The 15,185-nt window shown below is 47.6% G+C and overlaps 1 protein-coding gene across 1 annotated transcript in view; it reads right to left on the bottom strand.

Moving 5' to 3' along the window:
* Ephx2 (epoxide hydrolase 2) overlaps positions 1–15,185 on the bottom strand; it is a 38,129-nt gene that overhangs the window by 5,291 nt on the left and 17,653 nt on the right. Inside the window, exons 9-14 of the mRNA XM_051160735.1 lie at positions 13,278–13,312; positions 9,703–9,729; positions 7,649–7,734; positions 6,787–6,898; positions 1,560–1,634; positions 375–408 (exon numbers count right to left, since the gene is read on the bottom strand). Of these exons, the coding sequence (XP_051016692.1) occupies positions 375–408; positions 1,560–1,634; positions 6,787–6,898; positions 7,649–7,734; positions 9,703–9,729; positions 13,278–13,312 (369 nt within the window). The remainder of the gene's footprint in view (positions 1–374; positions 409–1,559; positions 1,635–6,786; positions 6,899–7,648; positions 7,735–9,702; positions 9,730–13,277; positions 13,313–15,185) is intronic.

A 15,185-nucleotide genomic window follows, 5' to 3' on the forward strand; every position in this document is an offset into this window, starting at 1 on the left:
TGACGGTCCTCATGAGGGGGAACAGGAGTGATCAGAACAGGACCTTGGGGCGGAGGGACCAGCGGAAATTTAGGTGGGGTCTAGTGCAATCTTCACTGCATACACTGGTGACTGCAGCAACTGCCTCTTCATCCTGGGATGTGGTCGGCCCAGATACTGTCCCCAGGTCCTCAAACCATCTTAGGATTCTGACACTCAGCTCTGTAGTGGGTACTTAGGTTAGTACCATTCATCATTAGGAGACCTTTTTGGCCAAGTCAAAGCTCAGGACAGCAAGGCAAGCTAGGGCTTCTTCTGGGGCAAAAGGGACAGGAATCTACTAGCCTCTGCTTATATGACCCTGCTGCCCGCTCTTTCCCAGGGATACCTCTTACCCAACTCAGTGGCTTTGTGCAAATTGAGGAAACCCTGTGGGAAGAGAAGGGAGGGATGACGTTGTGAGTGAGGCAAAGTAAGAAGACTGTAACTCACATCACAGCAGAGCTCACATGCATGAGGACCACAGGAGAACTCCTTCATCTAGGGCCAGTGTGCTAAGACATACAGGGCATGGAAGCCAGACACCAGGGATTGCACAGAACACTGGGTGCTGTGTGCTCCATGCATGTCCTGGGCATGACACCTATAGTGTTTGATTCATCAATGAGGCACTGCCATGAGATAACCAGATCCAACAGCCCATATTAAAATAGAATAATTATAGCAACATTGCAATAGATAGCCCCCACTTGTATCAACACAGAGCAGACGACGTGAGGCTGCGTTACACTTCTCAGGGTGGCACCCAACTTAAAACTTACGCTTCATCTGTAGACTTTGCCCCTTGATATTATTGGATCATGGGTAGCCGAGATTGACTGAAATCACAGAAAGTGAGACAGCAAACGGGCCCATGCCATAACACACGCGCCAAGCCTGGAAGGCAGCAAAGGGGCCTCTCAGGGTGAGAGGAGCTGCAGCTCCCATCCACAAACTGTTTGGGGCACTTTGAAGATCTGAGTGAACGTAACTGGCTCGGGCTTGTCAGACACTGGGAGCGAGAGATGAGACCTCAGATACAGAAGGTGAGGAATTAGAACAGGAGGCTCCCTGCCTGGCCACAGAGGAAAGCTGAACCCAGGCCTCCTAAATGTACAGAAGCACAGACGGAAAGGTAAAGTGAAAAAGTCTACCCATGATTGGCAGATGGAAAGTTTATCCACTTCAGCTTGGTACTAAGAGCAAACAGAAAGGCGTCCCTACAGTTCCATCACAGAAGGGATGGGGGTGGGGGGGCGCCACCTTCACAGGTATGTGCATTTGAATTTACACTGTTCATGCGATATGGAAACTCTTGTGGTGTGAACCAAAGAAGTGATCCTGGTTAGTACTGCCACCAGAATGTAAGAAAAACCATGCTGAACCACCAAAGAGAGTGGGTCCAGAGTCCAAACAAACAGGCTGGTACAGGTCAAACGTCAATAAGATGAGCTCATAATCCAACATAAAATACACACACACACACACACACACACACACACACACACACACACACACACACACACACACACACCTCTTACCCTGTCATCATTTGCTCGGAAGAAGCTTTTGAAAGTCCGACTCATGTTCTTTTCCAGTTCAGCCTCGGCTACTCCCTAAGACAGGCAAGAAAGCAAAATTAAAGCTCCCTTCAAGGAGCCCGGCAAACGGTAGCCCCCTCTCTGGTGTGACTGAGGCCAAGAGGCCCTGGCTTCAGTCCCATCCAGCCTATGTTCTGTTAGAATTACATTCCTTGATTTTTATATTTGTGAGCCGTATGCTACAAAAAAAAAAAAAAAAAAAAAAAAAAAAAGCTAAAACAAAGTATAAGATGCTAACAGAGGTGCTTCCAGGGAGATGGGTTTGTGGATAATGCTGTTTTTGTGTTGCCCGGGTTCCTGCTATGAGGGATGACTTCGAGGAGGCTGCTGTAGATTTGAGCTAAGTGGTGAGACGTCTCTGCTCACAGCCTCACCGCGCTCTTCTTCGTTTGACTGTTGTAACTTCAACCTTCTTCTTCGACTTGATCCAAAGTCATTACAGACCTTTGGAATGATCTCAGGGCTATCTCCCTCAGGACAGGGCAGCGCATTTCCTTTGTTAGGAGCTGGGACACACGTCCTTGGTGGTGGGTGATAAATTACCAGGTGTTTGAGACTCGTGAGAGTGTTATTACAGATAATTGCTTATCTATTCTAGGCCACGACAGGCTTTCAAACGCCTTGTGGTCTGGATGCCAGGGTGCAGGCATGAGGAATAAGTAGGTAGAGGGGAACCTGGAGGTACACGCCTCCCAACGTCTCTTCTACTTCCTCTTCCTGTGTATCATCCTTGTAAATGTAACATACATAACTATGAGCATATTTAGGGCAAAACAGAGATCCCCTGCAATGTGGAGGAGGAGTTAGTCATTGCAAATGTACTCAAATGTCAGAAATACCCCTGGGATTTCTTTTTCTTTCTGAGTTTTTTGAAACAGGATTTCTCTGTGTAGCCGTGGCTGTCCTGGACTCGCTTTGTAGACCAGGCCAGCCTCGAACTCACAGAGATCCACCTGCCTCTGCCTCCCTGAGTGCTGGCATGACAGACGTGCACCTCTGCAACCGGTTTATGCCTGGCATTTCTTGTGAAGTACTCACGGTCACTAACTCATCTTGTGAATGTTGTTTGAATCCATGGGGGTGCCAAAAGAGTTCTTAGGGAGTTAGGCAGGTGGCAAATACCTCGAGAATAAAGCAGCAGCAGTGAGGGCTGTAAAGCAAGCGACAGTTTACTCCCCAAAGACAACTGCTTGTTTTTACTGATGGAGAGAAGGCTGGAGCTGGACTGGAGAAGATGAGTAGGACCTGGCTGTGCAGATGGAGGAAGGATACTCTGACCTGAGGAAAGAGCTGGGATGCACAGGCTTGCTGTACTAGGGCATGAATCCCACGGTAAGTGCTTTGTCTTCAGTGCTAGAGAGACAGCTCAGCTGGTAACTCCTTGTCCTGCAAAAACAGGGACCCGAGTTTGATGTCTAATGCCCATGTGAAGAACTGAGTGAGGTGACACACATTTGCCAAGCCCAGCTGTCGCAAAGTGGATTCCTAGAGCTTGCTGGCTAGCCGGCATGGCCTAGGCAAGCAAGGCCTGGGCCCATGAGATGAGAGCGAGGTGGCTCCTGATAAAACAGCTGGGTATGCTTAGGGTAGCTTTCAGAAGTTCTTCAGTATCTTGGAATTACCACAGAATTGGCTGTGTGGGTGGGAGACTGTAACATTTGCTAAATCCTCAATAATTCACTGGGGACTTGATGACGGGCCTTGTTGCTCCAGGCTTGGCATTTGGGAGCAGAGATCTCCTCACCTGGGTAGAATGCTTAGAATGCAGGTCCCCAGCAGCTCCACAGAACCAGACTTCATTTTACCAACATCCCCCAGTGGACTCGCACCCCAGGTACTCATGATAGTAGCTGTCCAGTGCAGCGGAGGTCACATGCCACCTAGCAGACACTCGCCATCTTTTCCTCCATCTACCAACGAGCGTCAGCCCAACATGAAGTCTAGACATAATGCAGAACAGAAGCCAAAGGGCCACAGAGGCATAGCGAACACTAGCCAGCATTGCCCACAGCTGATGGCATCACACAGTTCCTACGGCTGCCCAGGAATAAAACCAGCACAAAACAGGACCAATAGCAAGGACACTCCTGTGGCTAAAGGTTTTCCCTACCAGATACACAGGGGCACAACAAAAAACAAGATTTTGGAAGCCTAGCTGGAGTCAACATCTTGCTCGTGTTCCTTCCTTATATAATTTCTACTTACTCCTGCCTTCCCTCTTTTCCATTTGTTGAGCTTTTCTGGGCACCTATTAATTAATACCTTGCTTCAATGATAGGAAGAAAAATTAAGAATGAAGCCAGGCAAGGTGTGTGTGAAGCTGGGGAGCAGCCTGAGGCAGGATGAGACAGAGAAAACTAGGGGAATAAGAAAGAGGAAAGAGACCCTCACTCTGGGCCTCAGTATCGATTTTCTTTTGGCTGAGAATCAGGAATGTCACCGGAGACAACAATGAGAAGCCCAACATTCCAAGGCCACTATGAAGACGCCTCCTTTTCCCAAAGGCCCAAACAAGAGCATCAGAGCAGCTAATGGCCCCTGCGTGCAATCGGCCTCAGTGCAAGCAGTCTTTGAGCTTAACCTCATTGGTGTCTTTTTGTCACTCTCAAACATGAACTGTGCACTGCAAGAACCACCTCACAGTGTCACAGGAAATTCTTAAGGACAAGTGTTGGAGGAAGGGCCAACTGTGTTTTCAAATGCCAATTTCAGTGCCTTGTGATCTGGTTACCGCCCCGCCATGGGCATTGCTATGAATGATGGACTATCTCCTGTAACTGTGTGATGAAAAAGGGACTGTTCCCCAATTATCCCTGACTAGTCAAATAAAGATGCTGAAGCCTATGGTTGGGCAGAAGGGAAAGAGGTGGAGTTGTAGGTGCCCAGGCTTGGAGTTGAGAGAGGAAGGGGAAGGAGGAGACAGGAGATGAGGAGAAAGGGAGGGAAGGAAAAGAAGGGAGAGAGGGAGAAAAGGAGAGAGGGAGAGGGGGAGGGAGGGAGGGAGGGAGAGAGGTCTCCATGAGGCAAGATGGCACTGAGCACGTGGCTGTAAGGACAGATTGATGGAGCAGAAGCCTCCTGAGAGCCATCAGATTGGCAAGTGATTGGCTTTTATGTGGGGTTTAAAGGTACCAGGTACCAGGATAGACTAGCTCAGAATCTGCTCAGGATAGTGCCTACAGCATAATAACAAATCATAGTCTTTCTGTGTCAATCACTGGGGAGCCGGCTGCTTAAAGAGAACCACGGTCATAATAATTTCCCAAATTAATTAACTTAGAAAGAATCATTCTTCTGTCTACAGATCAGAGAAAGGAGTAAAGCACCTCAGTTCATGAGTGCCAGTGCTGGGCTGGAGCCATGTGTGTTGGAGCCTAAAGGCCATTCTTCAATGCTAGCTCGGGGGCTCAGAAGCAACTGTCCCTTCCTAGCAGGGCTGACAGAACATTTGTCATGGTGAAAATGCAGCCTTTCCCCACATACCCTGGAGCACAAGCCTTCTTAAACCTTCTCCTGTTCCAGCCTTCACCTTTGTACCCTCTCCTTGTCTGCATGGCGGACTTCCCTGTGGGTTGAGCAGAACTCTGTATCCGCGTGGTTTCTGAGTCTCACCGCCTCTCAGCTTCTGTTTACTCTTCTAGGCACCAGGTCAGCGCTCTGTGGGGGCCTCTTCAGGGCCCCAGACACTGACATATGCCCTGTGCTCATTATCATCAGCTGCTGCTGGAGTGATGTCGGCTCTCAATAAGAATCCTGTCCAAGGGTGATTCACAGGCCGCGCAGGCTCTCATCCATCACTGCCTAGCTACGGCCTCCCGTTGCTATTTCTTGCCAGGCGTTCATCACCTCGCAGACAGTATCCATCGATTCTCTATTGTAATCAAATCTTATAAATGAGTGAGCTTGTAATTAAGAAGCCAACATGGCCTTTATAAAACATCTCCAACTGCAAATTCAGCATTTGGGGATGATCAATGTCCCCACTTCTTCCCGACGTGGGCACAGATTCACCTCAAAGGGGCACAATGTGCAGAATCAAATAAGGTGGCCTCTTCAAGGGTGCAAGGGCTCAGGACCGTTGTCACCATGTGGCTCTGTGCATATGGCTGTACGATTCTCCTTTCTGAGAACATCATTCGTCAGCCCTGCTGTACGCTGGGGCCATCCATGGATGCTGCAAGAGCAAGGTGAGCCAGGAGCACACCTGCATAGCAGTGTGGGATCAAGGGGGTGGAGCTATTTGATGGTGATGGGAGGAAGCAGAGCTTCCTGAAGGAGGTGTGGCTGCTGGGAGAACTCCAAGCCACATGCCTGCGTGGTTCAGAAGTCTTCCCACAATTCAGCTCAGCGGCTGCTGGGCTGTGTAGTTCAGTAGTTAGAGTGCATCGAGGACAGACTCTTGTTCTTTCTGATCAGGTGACCCACAGCGTTCTCAGAGAGCCCCTGTGAAAGGGGTTGTCAGACCCCATCACAAGGATCCCCACAGGCCAGGGCTGCCTTTGAACGGCATCTTTGTGGAACTTTTGCTGATATCGAGAACAACCCCACACTCTTCCAACACTCTTGAGTGCCTGCTGTGGGGCTCTTAGGATGTTGGTGTCATTTCACAAGGCTCAGTCGTCACTGAGCAGAGGACAAGGTCCCTAGCAAGAGCTGGAGACCAACAGCTTCAAGTGAGCACTTAGCCCCTTGCTCCACGCCTTACAGAAGCAGCAGACTCCAGCCTGACACAAAGACATGTTCACCTATCACTAAGAGCCCACTGGATCTGTGGTCAGTATGGCTGAGCCTGTTTGCAAAGTCATTTCTTTCTTTCCTGCCCCAACCCCGGCACCCAGACAGAGTTTTTGTGTGGAGCCTTGACTATCTTGAGCTCACTTTGTAGACCAGGTTGGCTTCAAACTCACAGAGATCCTCTTGCCTCTGCCTCCTTGAGTGCTAGGATTACAAGCATGCTCCACCATGCCCAGCATTTTGTTTGTTTGTTTGTTTGTTTCAAAGTCCTTTCTAACTAATGCTTCAGAATATTTAAGAGGCAGAGATAAACTGAATGAGGGAGGGAGAATGGGAGGAAGAGGAGAGAGGCGAGGAAGAGGAAAGACATGAACAGAAAGAAAGGAAGGGCAACGCCACATTGGCCCTGCGGCTCTTGGTGCCCCACACTTACTGGTTCTTGAAAGTACAGTTGATAATTTAAAATTGAGAGAGATCTGATAGCTTTCATAGGAGAAACATCTGGATTTGGCGGCGCGAATGGAGTGTTCAGGCTGGCCACTGCCCTGCAGGGAGAAGCAACGTTAAAACAAAGAGCCTGCTAAGGAGACAGACACAACTCAGAACATTTCAGGTTGAAAAGGAAGCCAAGGTGGGAGGTCTCACTCTGGCAGTGAGGGGGAGAGTGGGATTAGAACAGCGGTTCCTAGCCTATGGGGATTTCCCCACTCAACCTACCTGCCTTACACACACACACACACACACACACACACACACACACACACACACACACACACACACACACACACCCCTTTTTTGGGAGGGCCTGGAAGCAATCACTACAGAACTAGGGTACAGAACTAAGGGTTAGGGAGCCCGAGACAGAACAATGGAAGAACTGGAGACCAGGGCATGCTGGGATGCCTCACTCCGGTCTGATGCTATTCAGGCAAAAGCTCCTTTGGCCAGTAAAATGTTACAGGCATGTGCCACAGTACCCACTTCAAGGCCACATCTTTCTGGCTTTTGATCCAGGGTGACACTCTCCTGCTTAATGGGGTGACTCTGTAAACCTTTTATTGCCCCTTTATCCACTCTATTCAGAGTCAGCACTGAGTTCCCACAAGACACTCTGGCTCTGAATGACTTGCCTTGTTGCCAGTCATTGCGTCAGACTCAGTAGGTCAGCGTTGGTGTGCTTACCTTCCTATTACATAGCTGTCTTCTGGCAGTGCTGTAGAGCAGAGGAGCCTGTAGCCATTCTTGGGGACTCTTAAGTCCAGCCATGTAAATCCTTAGCGCACCTGGCTGCTTACCTCACTCTCTCAGGGTAGAAGAAAGCCATGTTCCACACCAGCACCCCAGCCCAGTCATGGCCAATGAACACAGCTTGAGGGATTCTCTGGAGGAACAAGAAGAGACACGCTAAGGATGGACTTCTGGGATGGGGAGGGAAGAGCCAAAGGCTCTCCTTGATAAGGCCAGTGATGCCGCCAGAAACTCCTCTAAAGCATGGACCACTCTTAACTCCACCCCTCATACATCCTCATCCTTGCCCGGTCTCTGCGAATGATTAGGCTTTGAATTAATGCCCTTAGAAGACAGGACCCCTAGGCGTGAGTTCCTTCTCTTTCGCTCTCCCTTCTCTCAAATCGATTTTTGTTTCACCCCACCTTGTCTCCTAAAAATGGTAACTTTCCTTTCCAGGTTCCAAGGTCATCATTCACTGCGTGATTACAACTCTACCCTTACTCTTTTGGGAGCTCCTCTCCCTTAACTAGCCACAAGAAGTCCAAAATCACCTTCCACCTCTTCTCCCCTTTCTGAAGCTGTTGCTAATGGCAACAGCTCCCCTGAACACCTACTATATTCAGGAGTGGTGGAGTCCTTCCTGTAGCCTGGAATGCCTTTTATCCAGGTAGGAAGTGATCCGCTTTGTAGCACACACATGCTAAGTGACAGTCACAAGCTGTGACGCAGGTCTCCCAACCTAGACTAAATCAGGCTCTCTTCCCTTTTCCACCATGCTGCTCAGTTGGCCATCTGAGGCCTTTCAGGTGCCTCCAGCCTCTCCACCCTCTCTGAAGGTGGCTCCTTGTCCCAGGTCCCTGCCATGCTCTTTCCCTTTATATCCCATGGTGCTCCACGCCAGTCACCTCCCTAAGTACCTTCATTAGGTCCCAGCAGGTTCCATGCTTCTCTCCTGTTTGAGCCAGCACACAGGGAGTAGCCCTGTGTGGTTCCCCTGGCTCCAACCCTTTTGATGGGTCTCAACATGAGACGCTTCCTTCGCCATAATGTTCCCATGGTTTCAGTGAGCCTGGGTGTCCCAAGCAGATATTTCCGACTTGGATCTCTCCTCTGCTGATGGTGGATTTTCTTACAACTCAGCCCTTAGGGATTTTCTCTGCCTGAATGGTTGTTGTCTTTGGGGAATAGATCTGTCCCAGTGGCTTCAACTTCCACCCCTGCGGGCACGTGCACAGCTAGCCCAGGTTCCTGTCTATGTCCTATCAGATCTGTCTGGCATGGATACGTGACCATACTGACCTGAAACCATGAGTCCCTCTTTCCAGTTGGAAACATTCTCAGCCAGCTAAAAGTTGTGCATTAAGAAGACCACAGAGTAAAGACTGAGCCGTGCTCGCTTAGAGGTCTCCATCATACACGCGCGCGCACACACAAACACACACACACACACACACACACACACACAGATCCAATGCCATGGAGTGGAGACAGCCCTTATCCCCTCCTGTCTCTGGCACAGTGATCCAGAAGTCAGTCACCCCAGCTGTCCCTCCATCTTATATCCACCTAATAAGCGAGGCTCCATCCTGCAGCGTTTGCATCCCACTCCAGCCTAATGTTGTGAGGCAGAGGGCATGGTAGAGCAGTCTGGGGAATAGTACATGCAGTCCGCAGATTACCGTGACTGCTGGCTTTCATTCCCGTGACTGAGTTTGACATTGCCAGCAATGGCATCATCACGTAATGATCTGAGATTTGTCAGAAGGGCTCACGTTTTAATGAGTTGTGAAACACTGGCTTTGAGATCGTTTCCCCATGCTTTACCCTGGTGCTCAAGGTTCCTCTTCCTGGACAGAAGCCAACAAAGGGATTTACCTCCACTTTCCTGAACGAACAGCCAAGCGCCTGCTCCAGCCTCACCCTTGGATATCTTTAATTTTGGATCAACCCCAAGCACACACATACACTGCCTGAAGCCCATGTCTCCCCTCCTTGGTTCTCTCTGCTCATGGTCACCAATAGCCAACCCGCCTCTCCCTGCCAAGGCATCCAGATCTTTTTTCATCAACAAGATCCACATAGAATTTTCCAAAGATGTCAGCGAGAAGGAATGACTTACCAGCTTATCCAGGAAAGTCACCATCTCCTAAAACAAAACAAAACAAAAGACATGATGTCAGACAGTTAAGGTGTATAGAAACTCCATAAAAAAAAAAAAGGTCAGTGGGGTAGGTCTTATCATAAGAGTCTGTACCCTTTTCCTGAACCACAGTGGTCCCTCTGCCTCCTAAGACCCCTGCAGTCTCTGATAGAAACCGTGGACTCTGTCCTGGAGAAGCACACACAGATATCTTCACTTCATATTCTGCCATCACTTCTAGGAACTCACAGAGCCCAAGAAACCACAACAGCATGGGTGACACACCCTGCTGAAATACACAGGAGCACCTCTGTAGCTGGTCTTTTGCTACTTCATGGGTTCTTCTTTCTTTCACTCTTCCCCACCCTTTTCTTCCACCATTTCAATCTCCTAACACTAGATAAGAGAGAAAAAAGGTAGAAAGGAAAGGAAAGAGATCCCTGAATAAACTCAGGGGTCAGAAAGGTGGTGACGTCATATGGTGACATCATCATTAGACTACTTCCTGCTGATTAGGGGCATGGAGTTCCTTGGAGGAAGTTTGATCTTTGACATCAGGATATCTAATTTCTTCTTTGCCTGTGACTACTCAACAAACCATGACCAATAGCAACTAACAGCAACCAATACCAAACCAACAACCCAACACGTCTCTTGGGGCCCTAGCATTTCTATACCCTCTGAAAAATCCTCAGAATTCCAAATGTCACACAATCGCAGAAACTGTCTGCAGTCGGCAAAATCATGCCACGGCTAGAGCACGAGGCAAACCTCGGTCAGCTTCTATAGGCATTCTGAAGCAGACGTGTATATCCCCACACCTGGGATTAAAATAAAAGCACATTCTTATAATAATATTTCCATGTTTTTAAAATAAACCAACATTCCAAAATTTTCACTCTACACCTTTCCACATCCTAGTCCATCATAGAAGTTAGAGTGAGTTCAGCGTCTTCTGCACACTCCACAAGCTAAGAATCATACTTGAATCCTAAGAACCTTGTAAAACATACAGCCCCAGCCATTCATGGCATCTTACACCCAAGAGCATGACCTGCAAAAGTTGACCCCCTGCATCAAAAGCTACACCAGTTGGGTGTAGACACATATCCGAACATCACTGAATTCTAACAAATACTATGCTATATTGTACGCAGCATTTTAAATTTGGAATCCAGAGGCTATAAACATACTTGATGAGTAGATTGATGAGTAGAGGAAAGGGTCCCATCCTATAATAAAAATCATTTATGAAACTGGGCGTGGTGGCGCACGCCTTTAATCCCAGCACCTGGGAGGCAGAGGCAGGCAGATCGCTGTGAGTTCGAGGTCAGCCTGGTCTACAAAGTGAGTCCAGGACAGCCTGGGTGACACAGAGAAGCCCTGTCTCAAAAAACCAACCAACCAACCAACCAAACAGACTTATGTTTATTGCAGCATTTCTCCAGGAGCCAAAAAAAAAAAAAAAGGCATCAATCTAAGTGTCCATCAGTTGATGACAGATGCAGAAAATTAGGGACACATATGTAAAGGGATACTAGTCAGACACAAAAGGGTAAAATCAATGTATTTGTAGCAATATAGATAATATTATGCTAAAATGAAATAAGCTGAGAGAGAGAGAGAGAGAGAGAGAGAGAGAGAGAGAGAGAGAGAGGGAGAGGAGCTCATTCTTATGAGGTCTTAAATGGTTATCTATGAGACAGCGCGGTAGTGAAAGCTAAGACAGGACACTGGAGGAGGGTGGGCATGAGATTGGCCAAGGAATAAATAATTATGATCAGAGAGGGGGGGCGTAGGTAAGTTTCCAGAGACCTACTGTATAGAAAAGTGACTATAATTTTAGTGATGATATATTCTTGAAAGATGTCGGGTAAATGTCATGTGCTGTCACCATAAAATGATGACCACCGTGTGAGGTCATGCATCTGTCAATTACATAGATGTGACCATTCTATAATGGATATTAAACATCCTGCTATGCACGAAAGACCACATTACCTGTCAATTAAAGATAAAGATTAAATAAAAGGAGAGTCCAGCTTTACAAAAAGTAAGAGTTATATGATGAACTGCCACATAAATTTTGGAGTTGTAGTCGAGGGAAATGGGCTTGCAAGATATTTGGTTAAGTATGGTGACAAAGTTTGATAGACACTCAAAAAGAAGCTGTGACATGGGTCTTCACTCCATTTCCTCTGACCCTACATTTTAAGCTACTTTCAGCTTTTTTGTTTGTTTGTTTATTTGTTTGGTTTTTGTTTTTTTTTTTGAGACAGGGTTTCTCTGTGTAGCCTTGGCTATCCTGGACTCCCTTTGTAGACCAGGCTGGCCTCGAACTCACGTCAATCCATCTGCCTCTGCCTCCTGAGTGCTGGGATTAAAGGCATGTGCCACCACTCCCAGCCAATTCCAGCTTTTTTTAAAGCAACTTTACATTTAAATTATTGTTGATTTTTTTTAAAAGAGCATGTTATAAATATAAGTCACACATCATACAATTAGCTTCTTTAAAGTCCACAGTTCTGTGGGGTTGGTATAATCAGCGTTGTAAAACTGCCACCACCATCCAGTATCAGAAACATTTCACTGCCTTAAAAGGAAGCTCTGTACCAACCAGGCTTCACTTTCCATTCTCATTTCCTTGAGTTTTGGCAGCCATTAATCTAAGTGGTATGTGCAACTGGCTCCTGCTTAACTTTGTAGCTTCCAGAGTCACTCACGCGGGACACGCTCCACCACTGCTTCCCTACTCTGCCTGCCTGAGTAACTTCCCAGCGCACAGAGTATGGCGCAGTTCCCACACACTCGTTAGCTGACGGTGTTTGGGTCGACGTTTGTGCTTGTAGCTTTGAACAGTGGTGTCTGGGCTTTCTCATCATCAGTTCTCTTGGGCTAGTTCCTGGTAGTGGATGTACTAGTGATGCCTCAAAGATAGCGCAGGGATTCTTCTCTTCATCTTGTTTGTTCTGGCCTCAGGACCCCATGCGAGAGTGTGGTTTGGTTTGGTTTGTTTGTTTGTTTTGAGGAACCCAGAGGAAGCATCCTGAGAACAGATTCGGACAGAAATAAGTGGGAGGCCAGGTGAGTGGGTGGTGGTGGGACCGGAGGGGTGGGGAGATCTGAGCAAGATAGATAGGGAAGAGGAGAAGAGTCACAGCTGGGAAACTGAGGCAAGAGAGCAGCCCTGCCTGGAAGCTGGGCTTTTGTTTGTGGCAGAGATGCCACCGTTTATACACACAGTGCTGGTGGCTGACGGTGCTCAGGATAGAGTGGAAAGAGTGGGGAAGGGAAGGCTTTACATCTGGATCTACGCCCTGTCACCATGGGCAGCAACCTTAGGCTGCCTCCTTTTGTCTGGGAAACACTATGCTTCATATGTGCTGGCTGTGATTTAGCACTGTCTCCTCCGTGCTCAGTGAGAACCAACACCCAAATGCTGCTGCGCACTGTGCTTTCTTGGGGCTTAGAGGGACACCCATGCTTCTGGCTTATGTCATGGGGACACGCAGGATGGAAAGGACACTGCACATGTTACTGAAGCGGCTTCTTACCTTACACAGAACTTCCATGGCATATTCTTCTACTTCTGTAATTAGAAATGAATGGATGAATGAATGAATGATAAATGCCAGGCATGCTGGTACACACCTTTAATCCCCAGCATCTAGGAGGCAGAGACAGGCAGATCTCTGTGAGTTCAAGACTATTGTGGTCAGCATAATGAGACCCTCACACATATGGTGGCGGGGAGGCGGGGGAGAGAAGGAGAGGGAGAGAGACAGACAGAATATGATTTTAGTTTTATAAATAAGAACTTCCCTTTACAAAAAAAAGCCCTCCCAATATATTGATTCTGTTTACTTTTTTTAAAGTCTATTTTGAGTTGGGTTTTGAATATGACATAAGATAAAAGTCAGCTGGGCGTGGTGGTGCATGCCTTTAATAACCTGGCACTTGGGAGGCAGAGGCAGGAGGATTGCTATGAGTTCAAGGTCAGCCTGGTCTACAAAGGGACAGCCAAGGCTACACAGAGAGACCCTGTCTTGAAAAACAAAACAAAAAGATAAAAGTCTACCCATCTCTGTGAGTTCGAGGCCAGCCTGGTCTACAAAGAGAGTCCAGGACAGCCAGAGCTCTTTGTAACAGAGAAACCCTGTTTCAAAAAACTAATATATATATTTGATTCACTTTTGGCTTTTTTTCTGTCACTTGTTGAAAAGCTAGCCTCTCCTTGAGGTGTGTTCGTGGCACCTTTGTCAAAGGCCAGTTAACGTTCGTGTGCACGTGTGTGTGTGTGTGCACGCTCGCACACGTGTTTACTTCTGACCTCTCTAGTCTCTCCACTTTTCAAGACCTCTGTCTTCACACTGGTATTGTATCCCTTAACTACTGTGAACTTGGAATAATGTTTGAAACCAGGCAACATTTAATTTCAAATCTCTCCAGCTTTATGCTTTTTCTCAAAATGCATCCAATTCTTTGTGGATGTGTGTGGTCCTGCATGCACTGTCTAAAAATATGCCACTGAGCACCTGGGAGACAAAGCAAGAAGTTGAATCCAAAGCCAACCAAGATAAATAGCAAATACCTGCCTCAGGGAAAAAAGAAACCATCAGAAATTTGGTAAGTGCTGCATTGTATCTGAAGACTCCTTTAGGGAGTAAGTGACTTTAAAAAAAAACAATAATAGCAATTCCAGTTAGCACAAAGAAAAAGAAGTGTCATATAAACAAAACAAAACAAACAACACCAATGACAAATGGTGGGAATATAGGAAAAATAACCAAATCATTCAATAACGGTTTTAATCTGTCTATATCATGCACAGGTTCCCGGCAGATTGAAAATATAAAGCAAGTGCTCTCATAACTGAAACCGGGAATCTGACTTCCCTGGGCTCTGGAGATGAAAGTGTCCCTTTAGTCTAAAGTTTAGTTTCTTGGGTCATTCAGGATGCAGGAGTCACCGAGCAGATGCTGTCACACCTAGGGGATGACGCACTGCACCTTCCAGCATGACAGGTCAAGGGATGTGGTGGGTGGTCCTGAGAGCGGCCAAAGCCCCCGACTGGGTCGGTGGGCCTCAGACACAGGAGCCAGACATGACAGCTGCAATCAGTGTGGTTATGGGGAGCAGCTTAGAGAGCCCAGCTGTCAACGGCGTCATTAATTCTTTGGAGGAGCTGTGTTTGTGCCTGGCTGCATCACACCCCTGCCTCCACAACTGGGCTCTGAAGACCTTTAGACTAAGAACTCACCGGAGCCTGACACAAATGAAGAAATCTTCCTATCCAAAAAATGCTTTGTAAATGTACATATGGCCTCAGGACTGAGAGGCTATTTAATGCTCACTCTTGGGCTCTGTAGCCACAGCGCTTGGATCTGACCTACAATTGTTGCAGAATCCAGTAGCTCTGGAGAATAGAAGGCAGGGATGTGTGTGTGTGTGCGCGCGCACCC

This window comes from Acomys russatus, chromosome 18 (assembly GCF_903995435.1).
Source record: "Acomys russatus chromosome 18, mAcoRus1.1, whole genome shotgun sequence".
Lineage (NCBI taxonomy): Eukaryota > Metazoa > Chordata > Mammalia > Rodentia > Muridae > Acomys > Acomys russatus.